Source organism: Parus major, chromosome 5, assembly GCF_001522545.3.
Source record: "Parus major isolate Abel chromosome 5, Parus_major1.1, whole genome shotgun sequence".
Taxonomy (NCBI): domain Eukaryota; kingdom Metazoa; phylum Chordata; class Aves; order Passeriformes; family Paridae; genus Parus; species Parus major.
The window spans coordinates 44,349,408-44,373,592 of NC_031774.1; the positions used below are offsets into that span (position 1 = coordinate 44,349,408).

General features: G+C 38.8%; 1 protein-coding gene across 1 annotated transcript in view; it reads right to left on the reverse strand.

Annotated features, from left to right (window-relative positions):
* Positions 1–15,433: 15,433 nt before the first annotated feature.
* The window catches only part of KCNK10 (potassium two pore domain channel subfamily K member 10), a 55,973-nt gene continuing 47,221 nt past the window's right edge, over positions 15,434–24,185 (reverse strand). Inside the window, exons 6-8 of the mRNA XM_015629582.3 lie at positions 22,686–22,872; positions 19,418–19,560; positions 15,434–17,520 (exon numbers count right to left, since the gene is read on the reverse strand). Coding sequence (XP_015485068.1) covers positions 16,909–17,520; positions 19,418–19,560; positions 22,686–22,872 — 942 coding nt within the window. The 3' untranslated portion in view covers positions 15,434–16,908. The remainder of the gene's footprint in view (positions 17,521–19,417; positions 19,561–22,685; positions 22,873–24,185) is intronic.

The following is a 24,185-nucleotide window of genomic DNA, read 5'->3' on the forward strand; positions in this document are numbered from 1 at the left end:
GGACAGCCTGTGGTGGGGAGGAGCTGCCATCCCAAGGTGGGTCAGAGGAGAAACACCCAGTAGCCACCCAGGACTGCTCTCAGACAGGATTGGCAATAAAGGCCAGAACCACCCCAGCACATGGAAAGGCATATTCATGCAAAAATTATCATCTCACCTCGGGGAGTAGATTCTGTCTTCCTACCATCTGCTTGTTCTATATTTACTGTACAGTGAAGATTGAAATACATTAGAATAAGTAAGTAAAAGACCAAGCCATATGGGTTCCAGAGTCCTTTGAATTGTCTGCAGGCTCATCAGGAATCATTCAGCTGTCTAGGTGAACACTAAGACCTCACAGAGCCAGTGACACTTGCAAGGAGATAATTCCTTCTCTTTGTTTCTCCTGTGGATCCCCTGAGCTTAGAAGCATTTATTTCATCAGTACTGGGCAATCTCACACTTCAGCTCATCAGCACTGAGGACTGTAAAGGAGTACCAGAAGCCATACTACACTAATCAGTGGAGGGCTGAACACATCTGTCATCTCCTTGTTTGCCTAAAACCACTTTAGTGCAAAGCATCTGGAATGCGCAATAGCACTGCCACAAAGGACAGCAGGTCCCAGGTCCTGTGCCAAGTCCACATGCAACTGGAGAGCTTATCCCCTCTCCTGGCTTGCTATTGACTTCAGACCTCACTTTCTGGATGCTTTGGTCCATGACAGAAAGTCAACACCTGCCAGGCACAGTGACAGTACAACCCTCTGGATGAAACAGCACAAACCCTTTTTGAAGCTAATCTTCAGTAAAAATGTATGAAGTCCTAAGAGGGGGAGGGAGACAGGAAGTCTCTTGGGTCTGTTTGAGAGAGGCAGATGTGAATGCCTCTAAATGACATATGTGAATTTGATTAATTAAGCAAAGGTCTTTCTTGCCTTTGTACCTGCTTAGGAGACAGCAGAAAGGAGGCATTGCTGTCAAGCCATTATGCACAGGCAGGAATCCACATTAATCACTCCACACTGGCTGCTGACCATCTCAGACAAAAAGGGCACACCCCACTTTGAAATAGCATGATGGTTAGAAGCCACTTGTAAATTAGTGCAGATAACCTCAGAAGACACAAATGTGGAGACTCAAAAAACGAAAAAATGAAAGGAAAACATAATCAATAATTCATAAGATTTCCTGAATGAGATGTGATTCAGTGTGCTCCAAACCCTCAGCTCTCATCTATTCTCCTTCTGCTTACAGCTCACTGAAGCAAGTTAAACATTTTTTGCTCCCTTTGATGCATATATAAACAGATAAACTCATTGAAGTGGCATGGCATGATAACATGTATTTATGATACTGGACATGCACAGCCCTATTTATCTATCACCATTAGCAAGGCTCCTCTGAGACACATTGCCATACTGAAATGAAGTCCCCACTGTACCCAAGGCCAGTCCCTATCCCTGACAAGTGTCACACTGGCTCTGCCATGCTCAGTTATGAGCTACACATAAAAAAGCAGTGCAGAAACAGGTCTTTGAAAATGCTGCCTCAATGTCTTTGCAATTTATGGCTGTAAATATTTCCTCATGGGATTGAAGGGTGAACAGTGTTTCCATTCCTCTTTGCTCACAGAAATTCACAAAGGTTTACATTAAATTTAAATGACTTGTATAAGAACTAAAATTCCAAATTTACTCCCCTCCTTCCTCCTCATTTTTCATAAAGGAATGAAATGTCCTTTGATAATACTATGTCTAAACCACTTCCTCAAACTGAACTAGACATTTATTGTATAGAAATCTATTGAACAACAATCAGAACTCTTTGAAAATCTTTATGTTCCATGATTAACAAATTACTGAATTCAGAAATAAAAGTTTTCAAAATGCAGTCTTTCAGATCTGGACAAAAAGGTAATTATTTTTTCATTCCAAATCCTTGCAGTTACAATACTTATAATAGACCTTGAAAAGTTACAGGATGAGCCTTAAATGTTCTGCCCTCTTCATTTTAGGCACTGATATTTTTGCCCTAGAAAGGACTAAGTTGATCAAAAATGACTCAGTCTCTAAAGCAGCTAGTAAATATTAGGCTGATAGTGTGGTTCTACTCTGACAAGTAGCTATATAAAACTGAACATATCCATTTTGTGGTGCGTATTCCAAGCCATAACAAAGCAGTGCCAAAACTAAATACCTTCTACTTCTTACCCCTGTTAGCCCAGCACAATTAATGCAACCAAGGGAGATGGAACTGCATTTTAGTTGGGCCTCATTGAGATAATGGAGTGGCTCAGCTATGACAGGAAGTTCAGCTGGAAACAGCCTATTAAGGCTGATAGATCTCTAATAAGCAGACCTTCAATAAGATATTGAAATAAAGAAATGACTGTGTGATATTCCAGATCAAAGACTTCAAGACATCAGTCTGCCAGAGATATTAAAAAAAGTAGCATTTTTTATAGAGTTGCCAGAGGATGAACTGGGGCATTATTATGGCTATTTAAAACAGGCAAAAAATCAAGTAATCATATAACAAAAGAATAGCTAATCACAGGCTGTAAGAGAATAGATGTACTAAAGAAAAAGCACAGATTGTCACTCTATTTAGAAATAATTATGTACAACTTGAAGGAAATACAGTGAAGTATAAACAAGTGAGGTCAAGCAACAGATTCCCAGTTTCAAAGCAAAATGTGCTGCACTATTTTAAGTATTTAATGCAGATTACAAAAGTGCAAACCAAATTCAGTTCCCACTAAAATCTGTGATGGGAAATGATTTGGAAAAAAAATAAGACACTTTCCATGGAACTTTCACACAATTTTTTTTCTTCCTTTGTAGAATGAAAAAGAAGGAAAGATGTAGGGTTAAGTCTACCAGAACTTATAACTTACAAAAAAAGGAGAAAAAGAAAAGAAGATTGCTGCTCAAAGTAAAACTGTTTCCATAAGGGTATCTGCACATAAAGGACTTCTCTGGAGTAGGTGAAAATGGATATGGATAGGTCTAGTACATAGGAGTGGCTTCCAAAACAGCTTTAAGTGTCAAGCTTAGAGGAAAATGTACTACACAGAACACTCTAAAGTGTGTATAGAAGGACATCAAGGGAGACAAATGAGAGCCCCCACTTCCTGCAAGGTTGTTCCATAAGCAGCAGAAGAGGCACTGGGAGGCATTGGGTGCACTGAAGAGCCCACACCCTAGCCCCTGACAGGCCAGAGTGACTTGGGAGGGACTCCTCATACCCTCCTGATATTCTCTCTGCTGCTGGAAGCTCCTGTTCTTTTCCTCTTGCCAGGACAACTGACCATATCAAAACCAAGAGCCACCTAATATTCTAAGTATCAGCTTCACCAGATAGCACAGTTGAAAGGACTGGTAACATCTGATGCTCACAAGACTTGGGGGAAGGAAAAAAGGGATACTGCAAAAAATATTGCACTTGGCAAGAAAAAAGAGAAAGTATTGGAAAAAAGGAGACTGGATGCTGTTATAGTAGGACTCTCTGGAGAAGTGTCCTATTTCAGGATCTCCCTCACTAACTACTCTCTTGTTTCCCATTAACTGATGGAATTGGGGACAGAATGTTAAGAAATTTGAGGTCACAGTGCACTGCCCATGTGGAAGGTGGTTCAACAGGCAGTTCCAAAACTTAGCCATTGTTTCCATCTTTGATCACAGTTACCCAAAATCCATGAGCAACCTATGAAATACTTAAGGTGAAAAAAACCTTTAAATATGGTATCTTGTAGTTGCAAAGCCAAATAAAAATTCTGCCTGAAGCAATAGGAGTGCAAATTTTGTTCAGAATCTGATTGTCACGGATGCATGTGGGCGCTCCCTTTAATGCCCTTTTAGAAACCTGGAACCCCACGACTTTCTGGAGTACTTCAACTAGAATAGTTCCCTTCTCTTTTACTGAGCTTTTGATTAACTACAAAATACTATAGGTTTGTGGAGATTTTTGTATTTCATGTACTATCTACTGCAAATTTAAGGTCTTATGCAAGGATTTAAATTAAATTCCACACATGAAATATTTTTTGAAACATCTATGTCTTATCTATGTACCTACCCTTCACTTTTCTCTGCAGCTTGAAAACAAAGCAGCAGTCTGCAATACACCCAGGGCACAGAAAGGCTGGCAATTCATAATACATCACCAAAAGTTCACTCTCTTACCAGGGAAATATTTGCATCATGCTACTGTTTTTCTTTAACCCTCTAGGCTATATTTCCTTTTTACAGATAGATTAATATCTTGATGCACTGATATTCCTCTTTTGCCATTGCTCCAACATGGGTCAAGTTATGCAAGACTTTTTATCTGATGATCTTTTCAGAACTTGGGAAGAACTTCAGGACAAATCCAGTAACCCCTTAGGCATCTGAAAGTTTGTTGCTGTAATAGCAAACATTCTTGATGCCTTACCTAATACTAGCTTCTGTGCTGAATGAAGGAAAGAGTAAGTTTAAGTATCAGTCCTCAAGCATTTTGCTTAGACTTTAATGAAAACACTTGTATCCTTCCAGGATGTGGCATGTCTTCAAAAACTCTGATAAAGAAACTAGAAGAGGTCTCTTGGTTTAGGAAATCAAATGCCACAATAGAAAACTGCATTATTTTTCCTACCTCTCCTTGGAAATGCTGAACAAGCCATATAACCAAGATTTTCTGAGGTGATCAGAATCTCTTTCATCCTCGTTTTCTGGACATTTACCCCTTGAGCTGTTATATCCCAAGGTGCTACACAGTGCTACAGTAAAATCTCAGGTTCCAAACTCCTTGCACTGAACCCATGGCGTTAATGGAAAGACACTTTTTGTGCTTTGTTCTGCCCTCTGAGTGGAGGAAGAGCACTGCCTTACTTCCCTGCAGCAGCCCTGAAGGGTAGTCAGTGCTTGTGAATCATTCCTGATGCACTCATGATTAACGCTACTGAAAAGCACATGAGAAAAGATCAATCCACAGAGAGTGGGTGGAAGAGATTTCAGTAAATAAGGCCAGGGTTTATGTGGTGAACATGAAGGAACAGATAAAGTACTCAATAACTGACCAGAACACATGGCATGAAACAGAACACCCATGACAAGTATGAAGTGATGTAAATCAAAGATTGCCCCATAAAGCAGACATAAGAGGAATTAAGGTGCATAGACAATCAATTCTGGCATCTACCAGTTTTGTAAAAGCCTGACTACAATTTAGCAATTAATTAAAAAAAAAAAAAAAAGTACATGGAATACTCCCAAACCTTCACAGTTTCTTTATAGGAAAAGCTGTACCTGAGCCATGGTATAGTCAAGAGAGCATGGCTAGTCAGCTACTAGAGCACACAGTAACAAGTTAGAGTTAAAACCCTTGCTTGGACACAGGTTTCTGTGTAACCTGAATTATCTAATTCATTTTCTATGCTGTAAAGTAGGAATAAGGATATTTCCTAAGTATGTTGACTATAATTAATTTTTATTTCCTAGCACATGAGATCTGGCAAGGAAGTGTTCCACGGGTGAAAAATTAATAGTAAGTAAATATTAATCATCACATCACTAACAACACTAAAATTTTTTCTGTACATCACATTCTCCTATCTTCCTAGTGCTTCATGTAAATGTGTCTTTATAAATACAAAACAGTACATAAAATATGAAGCTGAAACAAGAGCCTCAAGGCAAAAAAGCATCCTCTGTCTAGAATTTAAATTAATACACAGGTAGCACTTACTATGCTACCAAAATAATAAAAATTATTATGAGTTCATACATGCCCTAAACTTAGCATTGGCTGCTCAATTGTAAATTGGTTCCTTACATTAAGCTCCTAATGGGAAAAGTCTACATTTCCAAAACTTGAGCTTGTTTTTTCTAGTGATTTAGTGATTGTGTTCAATGCACACTGGTGAGAGCAGGCTTCAGGGCTGCCCAGAGATTTAGTGTACAACAGGAAAGAACCAGCCTGCTCCTACTTGAGCCATATATGCCTCCTGCTGGTTAAACCATCTGACTTCTCGTTTGGGTTGACAAACCAAATTCAGTTGAATTATATGTTCATTCATCTGAAAGAAAAATAAAAAAAGGATAAAAAAAAAGACAAAGCTTGTTTTTCATTTATAAGCATTTTTTTTTTCATTTCAATTAATAGATGGCTCCTCTAACTTTTGGGGGAAAGTTCATTTTAAATGGAAATGTGACATTTGTTTCAGATTGAAAACATAATTAATTCCAATAGAATTTGACAGGAGGTTTTTTACTGCTTTTGTATTTACTGAGAAGATATTTCAATTTGATTTGACCCACAAACGATGTTTCTTTTTTTGTCTTCCAGAGGTTATATTTGAGCTGAAAGATCAGCAATTCTGAGATCCAGTTTTACCAAGATTACATCTCTTTTCCAGTCAGTCTTTAGCCCAGGTGTTTTGTATCATAGTATTTTGCTAGCCTTGTGCAATTTTGCATCTAATCTTTGATCAAATCCCTATGTCAAGTCTGATCCAAACACAGCATTGCTTAATCCAATCCACTCTGATTTTATTTTCCTAAAATAATTTTTTTAAAACAAATCTTATTATTTAGCAGAGTTTGCTTCTCTGGAAAACTACTCCTACTACCCATCAAGATACAACAGAAATTTTGTTGCAATGGAAAGAAAACAGACTTTGGCTGTTTGTTACAATACTAAGAAATAAAGTGAATATTTCTGTCTCTAGGTGGACCAGAGATGCAAAAGAAGGGTCCTGATCTCAGTAGAAGAGATCATATTCTGCCTACTCTGCAGTACTCCTCATTTAAAGCTTGCCCTGCAGTGTCCCCACTCCCGTCTGAGTCACAGCCAGTCACACGTTCACATTTTGCCTGGCCGAGGGACCCTGACATATCCGGATTTGTGGCTTGACTGGCTGACATTTCAACCAGTGTTTTCAGCACTCCAAATACACATTGATTGTGATGCAAGTTATTGATGATTACATTAATGGACATTAAAACCTCCTCCAAAGAGTCTTCACTTTCTCCCTATAAGAGAGGTTTCCTTTCCAAACCACACAGCACTGTAAAATAAAATCCCTTTTCTGGGTCCCATAAGCACTGTAGGTCTTCTTTTAATTCTTTGTACAGTCTGACCAACAAACTGATAGAATAACTAAGCAATACCACCAGACACAGAGAGATAAAGACTTAACCATTTCCTCTTATTAAGCTGCAAGGTTTGCCATATAACACTTTATTTCTTTTGAGTGTCTTTCAGCACCTGAAAGCATCCTCAGTGTACTCATTTCCCCATCATCAGGATGCTTCATGGAAGTGTACCACACATGTTAGTAGCAGGTAAGTGGCTAGACCAATATACAGAGATCGGCATACCAGAAATGGGGATTGCTTAAGACAAAGAGCCTGAACACCACAAATACAATGGTGACTATCATATAGAAAGTACCTCCACTTTCTTGGCCTTCACAGCTTGACCTTGCACATGAAAAAAACATACATCACCAACCCCCTTACAGAGAACTCAGGTTAAACTTACTGTAGGCAAGCCTCTTTCCATGGGTACCAGTGCAGGAATCTGAAACCCAGGGGGGGATGTGTGACTAATGATGGGCAAGAGAAATTGCCAAGCACAGCCTAAACTTCTTTTGCTGTTGCATTAAAATGCCTTATTTGAGAACTGCCAAATACAAGCTAATGAGCTTGGATTGCTTCATAGAGGATTGCAAGTGGGCAGGGCTAATTTATTACTACTCAGCCTGAGGGAGTGAGGTCCATTCTACAGAGAGGAAGACACCTGTTTTCATAGATTAGTGAAGGCTTAGCAAGGCAGGAAACTTAAGCAATCAAAAGCAGGAATGAAATGATCCATTTAAAGCTCTCGTTAAGCTGTGAAATATAAAATAACTTCCTGCTAAAAAGGAAATCATAGTTTCAGGAAGAGATAGTAAAAATTTTATTTTCCAGTTTTACCCAAGCCCAGATTTCAGAGAGATTCCTCCTCTTTTGCTTCTCATGAGAAATGCAGTCATGCACCTTACTTCAAACAGCAAGATTTGCTGTTTCTAAACAACATTATAAATGCTGTTATAAATCATTCTCAGCAGGCAGCTGTGCAGAAGGATTCCAAGGGGGAAAAAAGGAACAATTGCAACCTTTAAGGGGATATTTGTTGTTATTTTGTATTTAGTTGGGGTTTTTTCTTATTTTGACAAAATACGTTTAGTTTGTCAAATTGAGCTACATCAGACAGAGAAATGGAAATGAGAGAATATAAATGGCTTCACGGCACAGCATGAATTCCCCACAAGATGGACCTGCTCTAGGATAGAGTCTGGGCTCAACACTTGAGTAGGCTATTGTCTTACAGACATCCATGTTTGGAGGATTAAACACTTTGGTGTAAACCTGACAGCACAACTTGTATCTTTCAGCACCTAAGGCACAGCTGAAATCTTCTTGTTACTCAAATAGTGCCTATTATTTCCCTTGTTACAAAACACGCAGTCATCATTTGTTTGTGCTTAATCCCTTAAATGCCTGCTGCTGTATTCATTGTGGAGGAGTTATCGATTAGCCCTGCTCCAGCCTCTCCACACTTCAACAGATGTGACAATGATTGTCAGGGCTCTTGTTTTTCCTGCTGTGATATCTTAGAAGTCACTCCCAGGCCCATAATTTGACACCACAAAAATGATCTCAGGAGGTTCCTGTCTGTATTTAATGTCTCTTTGCACAACAGCATCAGTTAATGTGCTGTTTTGTTTATTTTCCAATCATAGTGTTCCCAGCTTGTGCCCTGGAACATACTGGGCATCTCTTTCCCACAAACCCTTGTAGGAAGAAGAGATGTGCATGCCCAAACTCTGTTCTTTGTGGAATTTTCTGTGTCTCTTTTTCTAACCAGGTATTTATGCAAGGGGAAAGCAAGTTCTTCATATGAACAATCAACAGTCATCACATGCCTTGGAATGTAATACAACCTTAATTTGCTGCTTTATTCTTCCAAGTCAGATAATTGTACTTAGAAGGAATTTGTGGCACAGGTCCATTTAGCTAATTGCTTCAAGTCAAACCTATGGTGTCCATCCATCCTGTTTAAATTGGGTTCAGTAGTGACATTTACATTGCTCTGCTTCAGAAATGGTGCTGTCAAAAGAAAAAAATCAGCACCTTGTGCCAGAATGAAGGGAAGGGATGGCCCAGAGGCAGTCTCCTACAGTGGGGAAAGTCTCCTAGGTGCCCCGTGGAAATGGTCTAAAGCTTTGCTAGAAAGCAGTGACAACTGCCAGGACAAAAAGTGTCCTGTGGAATCTCTGTGGGATACTCCTTCCTGAACTATTCACTTTGAGTATGTTACTTTATTATTGTATACTTATTTATTGTTTTTAAAGCAAATCTAAATTTTCTACCATGTAACAATTTGTTTCAAAAATAATTGGTATTATGCAAAACAGCGGACTGTACTGAGAAAATAATTTTTCAACAAGAATCTTAGTGCAACCCCCAGCATCCTGCATACAGATTTTGGTGGGGGTAAAAAGAGTATTTCACAATTTGTCACACATCCACCCTTCGGTTTTTGCTGATTTGTTGGGTTTTCTTCTCCTTTATCTTTCTCAATCATCTCTCAGAAGAGTGACTTGGGTCAGTTTGCTAAATAGGTCAATTTGCTGGAGGACTCCAGAAACTTAAGTACCACCTCTATATCCCAGGCAAGAGGTCACAAAATCAGAGAAAACAGCTGTAGCTTGATAAAGTCTGGACCTGGAAATCAAGTAAACAAAAACAATGTGCATAAACTAGAAAATGCAAATAACCATTTTTTGCATGAAAAATAAGAGTGATACAGAGTAGCTAAAGTAGGTCCAAATAAGAGACCCATGCTTATAAGGGAAGAGAGATAATTTTGGAGATGGAGATGGGCTTTGGAGAAATGCATATTGACTCACACAGTTAGTACACAAGTAGCAAGAATCAGTATGGACTGAATAGCACAAACAGCATATAAAAAGTAGCACAAATATGAGAGAGATAGTTCTGCTGAGTCCAGTGAACGTTTTTTCTTTTTTTTTTTCTCAGAGTCAAGCAAAGGTTCAGCCATGAGGGGTCTCTATAGGCACTATGCAGAATTTTGAACCAAGATTCCTGGGGGTTTTTATTACCCCAATTTGCTGACAAAAGGAACCATACTTCAAGAATTTGCACCCTCTAGAAGTGGACTGGACCCTGTTGCAATTTCCCAACAAAGGAAAAACAAGACAGTGAGGGAATCTGAGGCCCAGCATAGAAAGTTGTCAAGACAGAAATATCAAAAAAGTTGCAAAAAGACAAAAGAATTCACAGTAAAAGACAACCTCAACCTTGTCTGTGCTTTTCAAGGTCAAAAAGCTTCACCTCATCTCTCCATCTATAACTTTTTCCAGTCATCCTGGCAAACAATTTCTAAAAAAAATTAGAAAGGAGACAGAGCCTCCTCAAAGCTCTGATTCTTCCTTCCTTGTTGACTGGTCATTAAATGCAGAAATGGCTAAGTATGAGTAGAAGAATGGCTGGAAATTTGCGTCTCTCTTTTGAAACCAGCCCAGCAACATGGCTTCCCAAATTAGACACCAGGAAATATGGGAATCTGGATCATCAACCAGGAAGAAAAGGTAGAAGGGGGAAAAACAAGCTCAAAGGTCCAGCAAAAGTGATATTACCAGCAATGCACAGTTTTCTAGAGATACACAAGAGGTTAATTACAGATCCTCTCCCCTTGGTGGATAGGACAACAGAAAGAGAAAAAGAAAAAAAAACAGGAAAAGTGTTTTCATCTGGATGGTCTTTGTTGCAATTTTTTTTTAATCTTTTAAAACATTACATCATAAAATAAAGACAATAGCAGCAAAACTTATCAAGTTGGTACAAGCACATTCTGCTCTGCACCCTGGTAATGACATTTCTGAAATTTTAATTTTTCTGAGAATGCCTTTCTAAAGCACCATTGAATCTTACATAAAGAATGAAAGAGGAACAGAAACAAGAAAGTAGATAGAATATCCTTGTAAGTGGTTTTACTGATTGTTTATAGTATAATTTGAAGTTGATCAGGAAGATATAGTAGAACAGCATCCCAAAAAATGTTTTCCCAAATTTTAAGAAACTTCTTTTTTAAATACAAATCTGAAAATTACTAATATTGGTTTCTCAGTACTGTCCAAGGTCCAGATCAAGTTCTATTAGAACTTGAAAAAAAAAATCACTTTAAAAATACTTTGATACTTTGCCCTGAATAAATTTAAATTGTTGGGAAGATATGATCTAGACACAAACTCTGCTTTTTTCTAACTAAAGCTACCATAAAAAGCAGCAACCCTGCTATTTCCTGGTGATGAGACTTAGCTCAGATATGACCTGTAACCAGAGAGGAGGGAGCACAAGAAGTTTGCATCTACCTGCATGGAGTGAGGAGGCATCACCTGTAAATCTGTGTGCAAGAACCAGTTTTGTGTGGCATGTGAGGGGTGTTAGCATGGGGCCATTCTTCATCTGGTTCCTGAGAACTCACCAGTGTGGTACATAAGGCTTGCCTTTAGAGTGACCTTCCCATTCCAGCATGATCCAGCTCACAGACTATGCACTGGTTACATCAGGACAACAGCAGATTAGCTTCTGCTACTGCTTCCTCAGTGATTTCAGAAGCACAAGTCAACAGAGACTAACAATGTTATGAACTGCAGTTGCAGTGGCAGAAAGAAAAAATACAGTCCAGTTTAGCAATGGTATTAAAGAGAGTAACTGTTACTGATAGTAGAGGACACAGGGACCTTGGGAAAATTTCAGTAACTCAAAGGAATTTTCAGATCTACATTTTTTTGGTGATTCATTTCAGCCAACCAATTTCGTACATTAATCTACAAGCCTTTATTTGTGTTCCACAGAGTTGTGTTGATTTGCCTTGTGTTTTCATTGATATTTAAATGCCCAGGGAACTGTTTCTGAAGCTGAGCTTATTTGTGTTTAGTATTGATATAATGCCATTCCAGTAAGTATAAATTGCACAGTAGAGATGAGTTATAACAGCAGGCCTTTGCAATAAAAAGATCAAAAATAACAAGCAAGTTCCACTTTACTGCATAGACTTACAGGGGCAGATTTTGGCCTAGATGAGACAAAACATAGCTCAGAACACATAAATGTACAGGGAGGACTGAAACAGTCCCCAGACATCTCTCAAATTCATATCTGTTTAGTAGGACACTTCCTGCTCTAAGTTAGTACACAACATAACATGATGCTTGGTCTTTACCTGTAATTTATTTCTAGTGGATGATGGGAAAAGTGAGAGTAGCAGACATTATGCAACCTGACAACACAAATAAACCCCTGAGAAAACCAAAGCTGGAAAACAAACAGCCCATGTACAGCATAAATACAAATACTTCAGAAAAATGAAGGGCTTTTAAGGACAAGGTTTTAATAATCTGAACTCAGATGTAATTTTATTTATTATGGGTTAGAGATTTTTGCAGAAGTCTCTAGCATAGTCCATTAATGGCTTTGGAGGAAGCAGACGGGTACTAGAGACATCCTAAAGCCAGGCAGCAGAAGCTTGGGTGATTTATAATTTCATGGCCACAATCCAAATCAGGTTCCACGAATATAAATAACTGGGGGGGGGGGGGGGGAATTATTGTATTTTATTTAATATTATTTCTAGGTTTTATTAGAAATAATGATCCCTATTAAATGGTAATGAAATTTAAAATGTTTTGAAAACCAGTATCTGCACAAGTTCAGCAATGCTTATGATGGTTCAGAAGGATTCCCAAAGTGGCATAGCAGAATTGTCCTGCACAAGGCAGTGGAAAGCAGGACTGCAGAGCTGAAAGCTGCAGGGATACAGCAGCTGAGTCATTCTCTATCTGTGAGGGCTGCAGCTACAGCAAATCCATGTTGCTTTGTTCTTTCAGGTCCCAATTCCCATGTCAAGTCATGTTATGCTCAGGGCAAGATTGGAGAGTTAAAGCCAGTAACTCACCCTTCTGTCTGACTTATTTTCCGGCTGCTGGGAAAGGGCCTAATTTAGAGAAAGAAGTTTCAGATATGATTCAGACTACTTTTGCTAAAACTTTTCTATAATGGTGAAACAGCCTCCCTAGAAATAACATGACAAGTTTTTTATAGGTGTTACTAAATGCCAAAGGATGAGAATTTTAGCCATAAAAACACTTGATGTTTGAACTGAGATTCTCTCTCAAGCTGTTGCAGACAATTAAAACCAAGGGGTGCCCTTTAAAAGGGAAAAGCAATTTAGCTCATTAAAATGTCATTTTAGGTGTCAAGATGTTTCTGTGTGGTTCACTATGAAATACACCATTTCCACTTCCCATATTATAATAAAAATTATGTATATTGAGGTATTTAATAAGGAATCATCTAGCAGAAAATATTTACTCCTGTCAGTCATAGCCTGGCAACTTTCTCAGCAAGTTTCGTAGGCACAGAAATTGAGAGGATTGAAAGAGAGAATTTTATTTTCATATAAAAGGTCATCAAATTCTCTGCTCAGTATCTCGCTGAGAGTTTATAGAGCATCACCTTTTGTCCCTGAACTATTATATCCCAAACCAGGAGATGCTGAAGAAACAGCTGACAAAATGTCATCCAGGGGCTCCAACATGGCACGGCCACACAGAAACTAGAATGACACACACACACCATCACCTAGAATCTGTTCAGGGGACAGCCTGAGAACTCAGAAAGCTAAGATAAAAACTATGCCAGTGTCCTTCTCTTGCATAAGAACAAACAGTTCTGAATTTGCCCAAGAGATTTTGCCTCTTCACTTCTTCATATTGACTCATTTTCTGTTATTGCCTGTTGTCCAACTCCCTGCTCACATGAACAATTCCTACAAGACAGATTTTACTTTCCCTGACCCTAATCAGAAGAAATGCCCTGGCTATGGCTAAACTTTATATTTCACATACAGCAAATGCATCTTCCATATTCTTACAGATGTCTGTGTGACTATGCAGAACTTTTCTATTGCAGGCAAGCATAACTTGTGAGAAGAACTCATCTGGCGATAACACTGCATGCATGATGTTGACCTTGGCATTTGGTAACCAAATTTTTGCAAACCAAATAATTTGTAAAACTGATAGTATTGCATGCTTTCAGAGACAGTTGAGATGCTTTTGGGTGCCAGATCCTTCACAGATGCAAAGCACAGGATGATGTAACAAGGAATTACTTCAATTCTCAGACCCAAATTGTACATCTCAGCACTTCTGAACCTTTTTTGGAATTCAAACACAAATCTAAATTGTAACTTTCATTCCTAACCTCCTACCAATAAAACACCAGATCTGAACAGCCTTGGTCATCCAGATACGCTTCGTCCATCCTGGCATTATAGAATTAATGATGCTCCTGGTTAAGACTTCAGAACATTTGCTCATGTGTGGCACTCAAGGCCTGCCCAAAACCAGCAGTAACAGGCAGGCTAAAGAGCTCCAGCTTTTGAAGAGACCTGCACCTTTCTGGTGTCTGCCTGGGGCTTGAGGAGGATAGGACCTGGGGATGGTCACAAGCCACCATCTGCATGTTTGTGAAGCCAAGCACAGGGCTGCCTGGCACAAAAGTCTCCAGAAGCCATAAGAGTCCTTGAATTAAGTGGAACCTTCCCCCGGGACTGGGCTTACTGCCCTGCCTCTGGTAAGGTGAAGCCAGAGTGCAGCCCTGCCCCTTAGGAGATTCACTAAGCAGAATTCAATTTCCCTTGGATCTTACTGAGTTAGAGCAATCCTAAATGACCTGAAATTTTTCAAACATTGCTTTCTCATCCTTGATTTTCAGACAGATAATGAAATTAGAAAGATGATAAGAGTCATTTCAAGGGAAGTGAACCAGCGGACAGAACAAACTAAAAACTTCTTTCCTCCTCTGCACTAGTGGAATTTGGCTCATTCCTGCAAATCCAGCAGAGTCATTAGATATGCAAATATGTATACTCAAAATTTACATTCACACAGCCATGCTTTCATTCATAGCCATGGCAATCTTGAATTCTGGTGGCCAGATTGATTTTGAGTTGTCTTACTGTGTATAAAATCTCAGAAAGTATCAGGGAATGATACATGCATTTCTGTGTATGTAGACATCGGCATGCAATTCCAAAAGCCTGTGTCTGCATGACCTGTGGATGTCTGCATGATTGATTAGCTTTCAAGAGTCTCTGCAATCAACATCCATGCTTACCTTACCTATAAGCCTATAGTTTGAATTGCAAAAATATTTAGGATTTTGTGAAAGCTCAGGGAAAGCATTGCTGGTACAATCAGTGTATCTCATTTCCAGCATGCAAAATCTTCTATCTGCAATGGCCCACCCAGTAGCCCACAGGCTGACACTAAAAAGTTTAGTATGTTTTGCAATTCACATTAATTATTTTGCAGCATTTTCTTTGAAAATTTACTGTGAAGTCTAGACACAATTTTATTTTTCATATCTATATGCCCAGACAACATAAAGGATTTTTTTAAAAATCCCCATAGTTTAGTTACATTTCACTTTAGTCTAGAAATGCAGAGAGCCCATGTTTAGTTTTCATCAATAAAAGGGATAGCAAATTTCCAACAGAGTACTTGAAAGGAAATAAACCAAATAATTCAAAATGCTTGTTTAAAAAGTTACAAAATATGACAGCATTAATGGCACTTAAAGCTATAAGCACTTAAAAAATTACCACAATATTTTTTCCTAAACTTTTTTCTTTCTTTTTTTTTTTTTTCTGAGATTATGACAGCAGCTTATGTCTAAATCAAGCCCAAAAGAAAGCACAGAGCCCTGAGATTCTATGGTAGCCCTGGCCCTCATTTGAATCATGTATATGCTCTTATGTCTATTTTTAAAAATTCAGATTCAGCTAGAGAACAGCAGTTTGCTGACATGCAAAAGCTATAGCTTCCCTTCTGTCCTTGAAGTCTTACAGCATTAAAATAGAAGGGTTTTTTTTCAGTGGTAGAAAATGTGAATGAGAAATTCTTTTAAAAAAAAAAAAAAAAGTTGGCCCACTGTTTTATACTTTTAGCCAAATATCATTAAATTGATGTTTCTTTTCTTTCAAACAACATGGCATGAGATGTTGTATTTTCTTCATGTGCACTTTCTTGATGTGACTTTACATTTAATTTCCCTACATGAGAAAAAATCCGTTTCTTTTCTTTTTTTTTTCTTTTTTTTTTTAATGCTCAAGATAAATACCCAAACAGTTTTTTGTTTTGTTTTGTATTTTTCTTTTTTTTTCTTTTTTTTTTTTTAATTAAAAGAGCAATTGTACCCTTACTTATGTCTGTGTTTATTTTCCAACCAGCACCCAGCTGCTGGCTGTGTCCATGGACATTCTTTTGGCATTTAGAAAGGTAATGCATCTGACTCAAATATAGGGGGAAAAAAATCTAGCTTGGATCACGTGCCAAAACGTAAACTAAGCCTTACTGAAAGTTTCTAGTTCACTCCAATCATTTCTCCTCTTTTTAATCACCAGGGGAAGGCTTTATGGATGCATACTCCATTATAAAGATACATTGTTTTTCATTCCTTTCATAGGCTCTTCTTGCATAGCTGCCCTTTGTCTAATATCACACCATGGTAGGAGCCCTCTGGTGATACTGCCATGGTTCAATCCCTTCCTTTGTGTCTTGCCCTGGTAATCTTATACAGGCTGAAATTTCCATGTGCGTAGCTTTCTGTTGCCATTCTCCAGTGCTGTGTTCCTGATTTGTTTTGGCAGAGCAAGCTTGAGTCTTTATGGCACAGTGAAATATTCTTCGATGCTATATAATTCAGACTGAATAAGGAGTCTGTATAAGGCACGTGTCTCAATATATATGTATATAAAAACACCAACATTGTTAATTCAAGTCAAGCATCTTTTACATTTATCTTCTGTCTTAAAGTAACACTTTGTTTTTATGCTCCCTTTCTTTGGCTTCATTGGGAATCACTCCATTTTCCATGTCTGAGTGCTGCTGGATGCACTTGGTCAGAACTGCAGTGCTAGAAGTGTTCTTGGAATTATGCATCTTCTCTGTCCCCTCCTCCTTTTTTTCTTCATCCAAGGAATAGTTTCTGAAGGTCTCATAAATTTTATGCATATCCTCAGGCATGGTCTTTTTGAGATCTTTGTTTTTCCGTTTGGTCATCTTAGCAGACGATCCAAATTTGTTAATGATGTTGTCCTCAGATGCCCCCTGCCCATGCTTGTTGAGCTTATCTGACCCTTTAAGGCGCAGGTTGTTAGGCCTGTTGTTGATGCTTTCCTGAGAGGAGGCCTTGAAGCGTCCTGTTTCCAAGGTAGCAAAGACAGAGCGCTTCTCTGGAGAGAGCATGTCTAAGGAATGGGCTCGCTGGTCCAGGCCCAGGCGCCTGCGCTCCATGCTCCGGATGGTGGCTGCCCTTTGAAGTTTGTCATGGATCTCCACGCTGAGCCGCCTCCGTGTCTCTCTGAACTCAGCTGTCACGTTTGCTTTCCACTCTGCTGCGTGGGCTTTTATTTCTCCAACCTTTAGAAACATGAAGAAAGAGAAATTAACTTTTTAAGAAAAAGGAAAATCTTTCCTGTAGAACACAGCACAAGTGCTTTCTTCTCTGGCATGAAACTGAGGAGTTGTCCCATTTCCACTGCATCCATCTGCACCCAAACTTCAGAAGCAAAGGGCTTACACTGGGCAAACTCTGAATACACCAACTGATGGCTTTTGTGGCATAGAACTCATCTGTCTGTCACTTTGCCACTCCACACATTTTATAGCTGTGTTACATGATGGGACATGTTCATGCTAATCCATCCTTGATTAAGAACAAAATTCCTGACTCATAATGTCAGCAGTAGATGGTCAAGAGTGGACAAAGTTAATCACTTATAGTTAAACCAATACACTTCAGAACAGTACAACAACCAGTGAAGCAGTACAGAAATGTGTTTTCCTGTAATGCTCATGGATGCAGCTGTTAAGTCCCACTGAAGGTTCTCTTCAGAGCCACAGAGTCACAGAATATATAATGTTAAATACTCATTAGGTAATTTCAAGTGGTCTTCTAACTCCTCCAGAATGGGGTTCATTTTGAGAGACAAACATAGCTGTCTTTAATGGAGGTTTCCATTGCACAACTGTCCAAATGCCACACTGTCAAGCCATCTGGAGGAGTTTTGAACACACATTCTGTATGAGCATATACTTGAATGTCCTACTGTCTTTCTTTGTTTTACTCCTTTGCACTGCAGGCTGGAATAATGGCTAAGAATAAATCACCAAATGATGGCTGTATTCAATAAACATGCCTATAAACATTCTCATAAAATGAGAAATTCATGATAAATGACCAAGCAGTATTTCAGTTAAAACAGTTCTTTCTCAAGATCTGTTTGATCTGTGTGCTCAAAGTTCAGCTTTGAGAAAGCTGAAAGAAAGCCATGGTCAATGGTTTGCTTGTGCTGCTGCAGCCTGAACTCAAATTTTTGCATCCAATAACCCACAAGGAGTCATCTTTTTTCTGCAGGCCAGATGCGCAGGTGTCCATTTAGCACTGTGGCAGAAGGCATCTTGCATCCATGTGGGAGACCAGATTCCCTGCTGTAGGTGCCTGATGATCAATGGAACAGACCCAATCTCTGCAGACACCTTTATTAATGAGATGCATGGGGGATGCACCAGGCCTTGGGTTGTGCAGATGCCTTCAAAAATTAGAAACAGCACTACTCACCTGCCAAATTTTGCCTGCTATTTTGTTAACCCTGCCAGGTAAGCTTTTTATATATGTATATATATACATATATATATATATATAAAAAACTAACATCCTCCATCACAGTCTTCAGCTCTAGAGTCATGGCAATTGCCTTTCTATTTTCCACACTTTTTTGGGTGAAGCATTAGCAGTATCCTCTTTGAATCATGGAGGGCATGTTCTGAGTGAATTTAGTCATGCTCTCCTTGATGCTGACTACTTAGTTTCTTCAATTTTTAAAAACAGAGTACACAGTAAGTGGCCTGAATGTAAACTTCTATTCAGATCCATATTCTCTGCAGCAGAAAAAGACAGGGAAATCTCCTAATTTTTGAGGAATTTTTTAGTACAATTTCACAGCTAGCTTCAGAGTAAAGGCTGGCATCTCATTCCATAATTGCAATGCTACTGATGTGTTCTGTGTATTTTTGAGTACTGATAGAGGTGTAACAACCTTGGTTGCTTCTGTTGCTTTTTCTCTTATTTTTATCTTCCTTTGTGAAGGAGCTAAAGTTCAGAGCTAACTGTACACCAAAGGCAGTCAGTGAAGTAAACAACGGGTTATATTGAGCATTATTCATGCAGAGCAGCATTCTTAGTTAGATAAGCAGGATTCAGGCGCTTAAATCTCTCTTGTAAAATGAAAAACCACTGAGAAATTACTGATCATACCTCTTCTTGTGTCTTCTTGGACAGGACTCTTAACCAGTCTCCAATCATACTCAGGACAGCAGCAAAGTAGGCAAGGCCGACAAGGATCCAGAACCACACTAAGGGCTTATACCACTCCTTGTATTTGATATCAGCATTTCCTCCTGAAATAAGCATATACTTATGCTTACAAATCATGAGGTTCCAAAATTACTACAAAATATCTGCAATTCTGAAAAATGCCTAGAAGTATTTCATAACTCTTGTCAACATCATTGTAGTTCTGATAATAAGAGAAGAAGCTGGTCAGATGAGAGGAACCCAATCTGTTTTAATTTAAAAGTCTTCAAAACTACCTATTGTTCTGCTGCTATCTGACCTGCCAGAACATCCAGTAAACACTTTCCTTTGTATTGCTCATATGCTGAGGCAGCTCTGAAATTCTACTTTAATAGTACTTGCAACAGCACAAACACATGTCCAAGAAAAAGGTTTAATACAGCTAGTCTGCCTTATTCTGAACTGCCTGCAGCCTCACAGTTGAGAAAATTTACAAATAAACCTGCTTATGTTGTAGAGTTTCCAGACTTTTTTGGCTTTAGCTGCAAGATTGAGAGATCTGTGTGCAGAAAAAAGAAATGTAGCTTTGTCTTCCAAATCAGGATGTCTGACAGGAAGCCATGCATTAGCCCTGAAAATAAGGCTGTGCAGTCTGCTTGGGTGTCATTCAGAGGGATGCATTCTCTGGTCAGTGACTTCATAAGAGATATGGATCAAACCAAGCAACAAATATACTATATTGTTCTTTATGCAAGTCTTTGGATAAGCTGGCAAAACAAGAAGTGAGCCATTTGGCAAACTTATGGACTACAAAATAAGTAGCAGCCAGGTTGCTGGTTACTACAGGGTAAAATAAAGAAATTTTTAAAAAAGAAAGCAAAGACAACCTCACCTTTTAGACTCTCAGTCCCATCATAGTGTTATGTGCACTGTAAGAATAAGAGCCAGTGAGAGGCGGGCATTGCCCTGAGTGGAAGAGAATGAGCAGCAAAGAGCCTGAAGAGCCCCATGAGCACTGCCATATCCCTCAATGGAAGTGAACATCACCTTGGTGGTAGCTGTGTAAACCCCTGCCCGAAAAGCAAGCCTACCAGGAGACTCAGGCAGAGGTCTGCATATTTCCTGGACTCCAGCCTTGCTTAGAAAGAGCTAGACACCTATACCTCTGTATGACTGCAGAGAGATTTTAAGGGTTTTCCCTGTTAAAATCACCAGACAACACAGTTCAGCATTTTTCCTTTTGCTTTTCACAATCTGAGACACTTCTATGACTCTTTAATTTTATCAAGACTCAATATGAGTGTAGTTAGAGTGTTTGAACACCCCCGTGGAAGGTCAGACATTTGAGAATTGGCAGGAACCCAAATATAGGTTTTGATGTTAATCTCTCCCCATAGACTGCATGAATCACACTCTTTTTTTCCAGTCTTTAAGAGTCTGAAACAATGGGAGATAGGGACTGCTGTTGCTATGGTAGAAGAAGCCTCTTCTGATCATACATGTCCCTGAGGAAGCTCACTAGGAAACAGATTGTCTAGATCTATCGTGCAGAGTAATCAGGTGACTGAGAAAGTATGAGACCACTTTTTTCAGCCTATCAGATACTCTGTTTTTTCTGGCTCCATGCACAATTTTATTTCCAACTGTAGTACAAAAACCTTCCAGTTTCCCAAGAGCTGGGATTTGTTTTAGGTGGAATAAGCCAGCATAGCTCCACTGATGCTGTTTCAACCATTAAGATATAGTATTTTTGATTTGCTGTTGAAGGAACAGAGATACTGAGAGATTAAAGCGGCAGAAAATAAAAGGGGCAGAAAATCTCTCTCAAAACCAGGAATAAACCCCAGATCTCCTGGTGATCACCTGCCTTAAACTCTTATCATGAAAATGCCTCTGAAGCTGCCTTATTCAGGATCTTCCATATGATTTTTGAGAAATCCTGCTTGTTAGTAGCCACCCAGCTGTGGATTATATTCTCCTAATCATGTGAATATAGAACAATTTAATATTCAGAGCTTTCTTGCAATCACATTATTAAACAATACTGAAATGTGCTATTATTAAGAAAATATTGTAAATTATTTTTATTTCCCACTGTGATACCTCAAAGAATATCAGTGAATCCCTTTACACTAAGTGGTTAAAATGGAGCAAGCTCACACAATGACTTCTGTAGCTAAATGCTCGTAAAACTTTCTTTTCTATATCTGGGTCTTTCTTTGTTCAATGACTTTTTTTCTTCAATAATGCATGTCTTCTATGCCAGTATGTCATAAAAAAGGAGGACAAGTCTTCTTTACAAAAGAGACTTGTCTACTGTTCTTCAACAAAGAAAATTTTGTAGTTTGATTTTTTTAACTCATTCTGTTTATAGGTATGAAGTACAATATGACTGTTTTTAACACAGACAATGACTGTTTTTAACACAGGAAACTTAATACCTTTAATTAGAACCACTAACATGAATGAGAACTAGAGGTCAGGCACTGATGGGAAAAAATCCACTTATTTTAACCACCTTTTTTGTTAGCAAAGCAGTTGTGTGCAAAAAATAAAAAATTACCTCTCACCTCCCCAGCCAACTATCTCAATTCCCTCTTTGGAAATTGTATATGGGTAGATATTTATAGTTCCAGCTCATACTGTATTAATCTCCTCCAAGCACTGAGATACATACCCCATTAGTCCTTCTCTCCTACAAGAGTTTTTCTTAACAGGGCAACTGCAATGTCAAAATTTCTACCAAGGTTAGGAAACAGAATGCAGGTTTTGAAATGCTACAGCTCCTGTAGCAGCAGCCCACTACTGCATCTGACCAGAGAATTCTACAGACCTATGGCTCAGTCGTCCTTTGTAAGAGCTCCCTCCATTCATCATTTACTTGCCCCTGCAGTCATCCTCAGACTGAGCAGTAATGGACTAATACAAATCTTTAATTCAATGAGAAAGTAATTTTACTTTTACATAATTCATTGCATGATAAAGGATAATCAGGACTTTCCAGGCTCCCGTTATCTACACTGCTGAAGGCTCACAATCTACAGATGGCAAGGCACCTAGACCTTAAATCAGCCTGATGTTGTACTGCACAGTAATCCCAACAGAAACACCTGGCATCATTTCACTGGAATATAACACACTGTGAAGAGCCTCCTCTCTATACTAGAAAACAAATTCTGAGAGCCAAGGTCCTTGTGCACCTTGAGCACCTTGGCTCAAAACTGCTCACCTGCTACAAAGTCACCGAAGCCAACAGTGGTCAGGGTAACAACTACAAAGTAAATGGACTCCAAGGCTGTCCATCCCTCAATGTATTTGAAGATAAAGGCAGGAATGGTCACAAAGACGATGCAGCCTGCCAGGATGAAGGCGATGGTGGAGATCACCCGGATCTTTGTTTGACTCACTTGTTTATTCTAGAAAAAGGAAAAAACAGGAAAAAAAATGTTTGAGTGGCTTTCTGGAACTGTATTCTTTGTGAATGACGCACTGATTATGCTGGTGTCACCTGGTATGTCCTTTTCTGCCTTTTGTGAGCTGGTTGGGTGAAATACAACCCTCTCTCCCTGTTAATGAGAGTCCTGTCCAGGTAATAGTGCACCCCCATGTGTGGCCCCACTTTATCATGGTTCCCATTTTCTGTGCACTAGGAAGTGACTAATTTACCAGAAACACCACCTGGAAAAACATTCCTGAGCTTCAGAAAGGTATCAATATGCTCCATATCAGGTTCAATGCTTAAGAAAAAGTAAACATTCACACATCCGTGTAAGTATGTGTACACTCACATTGCCTCCCCAGCACCAAGCATTCAACAAAGAGGACCAAGATTAAAATGAAAATAAACCCCTTTTCCCCCAGTGAAAAGTTGCAATTTTATGTAGAAATAATTCATGTTTTGGATTTTCTAGACCCAGGATTTCCAGCTTTCATTCACAAATATAAAGGTTAAATCTCCTTTTTAAAAATAGAAAGCTGTATTATTGGTTTACTCCAGAAAATAAAAAAAGGATTTATGTCAAATACCAAAAAGCACGAAATAAAATTACCTACATAAATCCACACTGGAAAGCTCTTGAACAAAGAGTATATCTTACTGGCTTCTATAAACTGAATTCAAATCTAGTCAGTGTAATTGTAATATTTTACACTACTAAATCATATAAATTCTCAATATATTTTATATATACTTAGATTTTGCTTCTATTAATACTGATGCAAGACTGGATTAACACAATTTGATCTGACAGATTTATTTCAGATTTTCTCTGCTGTGAATAAACTCAGCATCCAATAAAGTTTCATGAGAAACCTGTAAATTACTAGAAACCTTACTGTGGATTAATTTCAGTACCAGCGTAAATTCTGTATTTACCCTGGAAAAGCAAAGTGGAGGTCACTGTAAGGCATATTTCCAAATTAGTTTTCCAAATCAAGCATCTCCCTTAACCCAAAAATAAGATCTCATTTCAGATTAAGGCACTGCCTAGACCGGAAATAAGATCTCAGAAGTTATCTTTGTAATATACAGAAAGGATATTGCCTGAACTGGTTAATACCTAACCAGCCTGGGAGCAATACTGTGCTTCCCCTAAAATGAGAGCATTTCTTCTAGAGGTGCAGTGTCACACCCTCGTTAAGTACACCGCTGATCTGGGATGCATTCAGAAGCAGGTAGTATAAAATGCCATGTGGCATAGATACTTTTATTTCTAAAACTGTTTAAGAT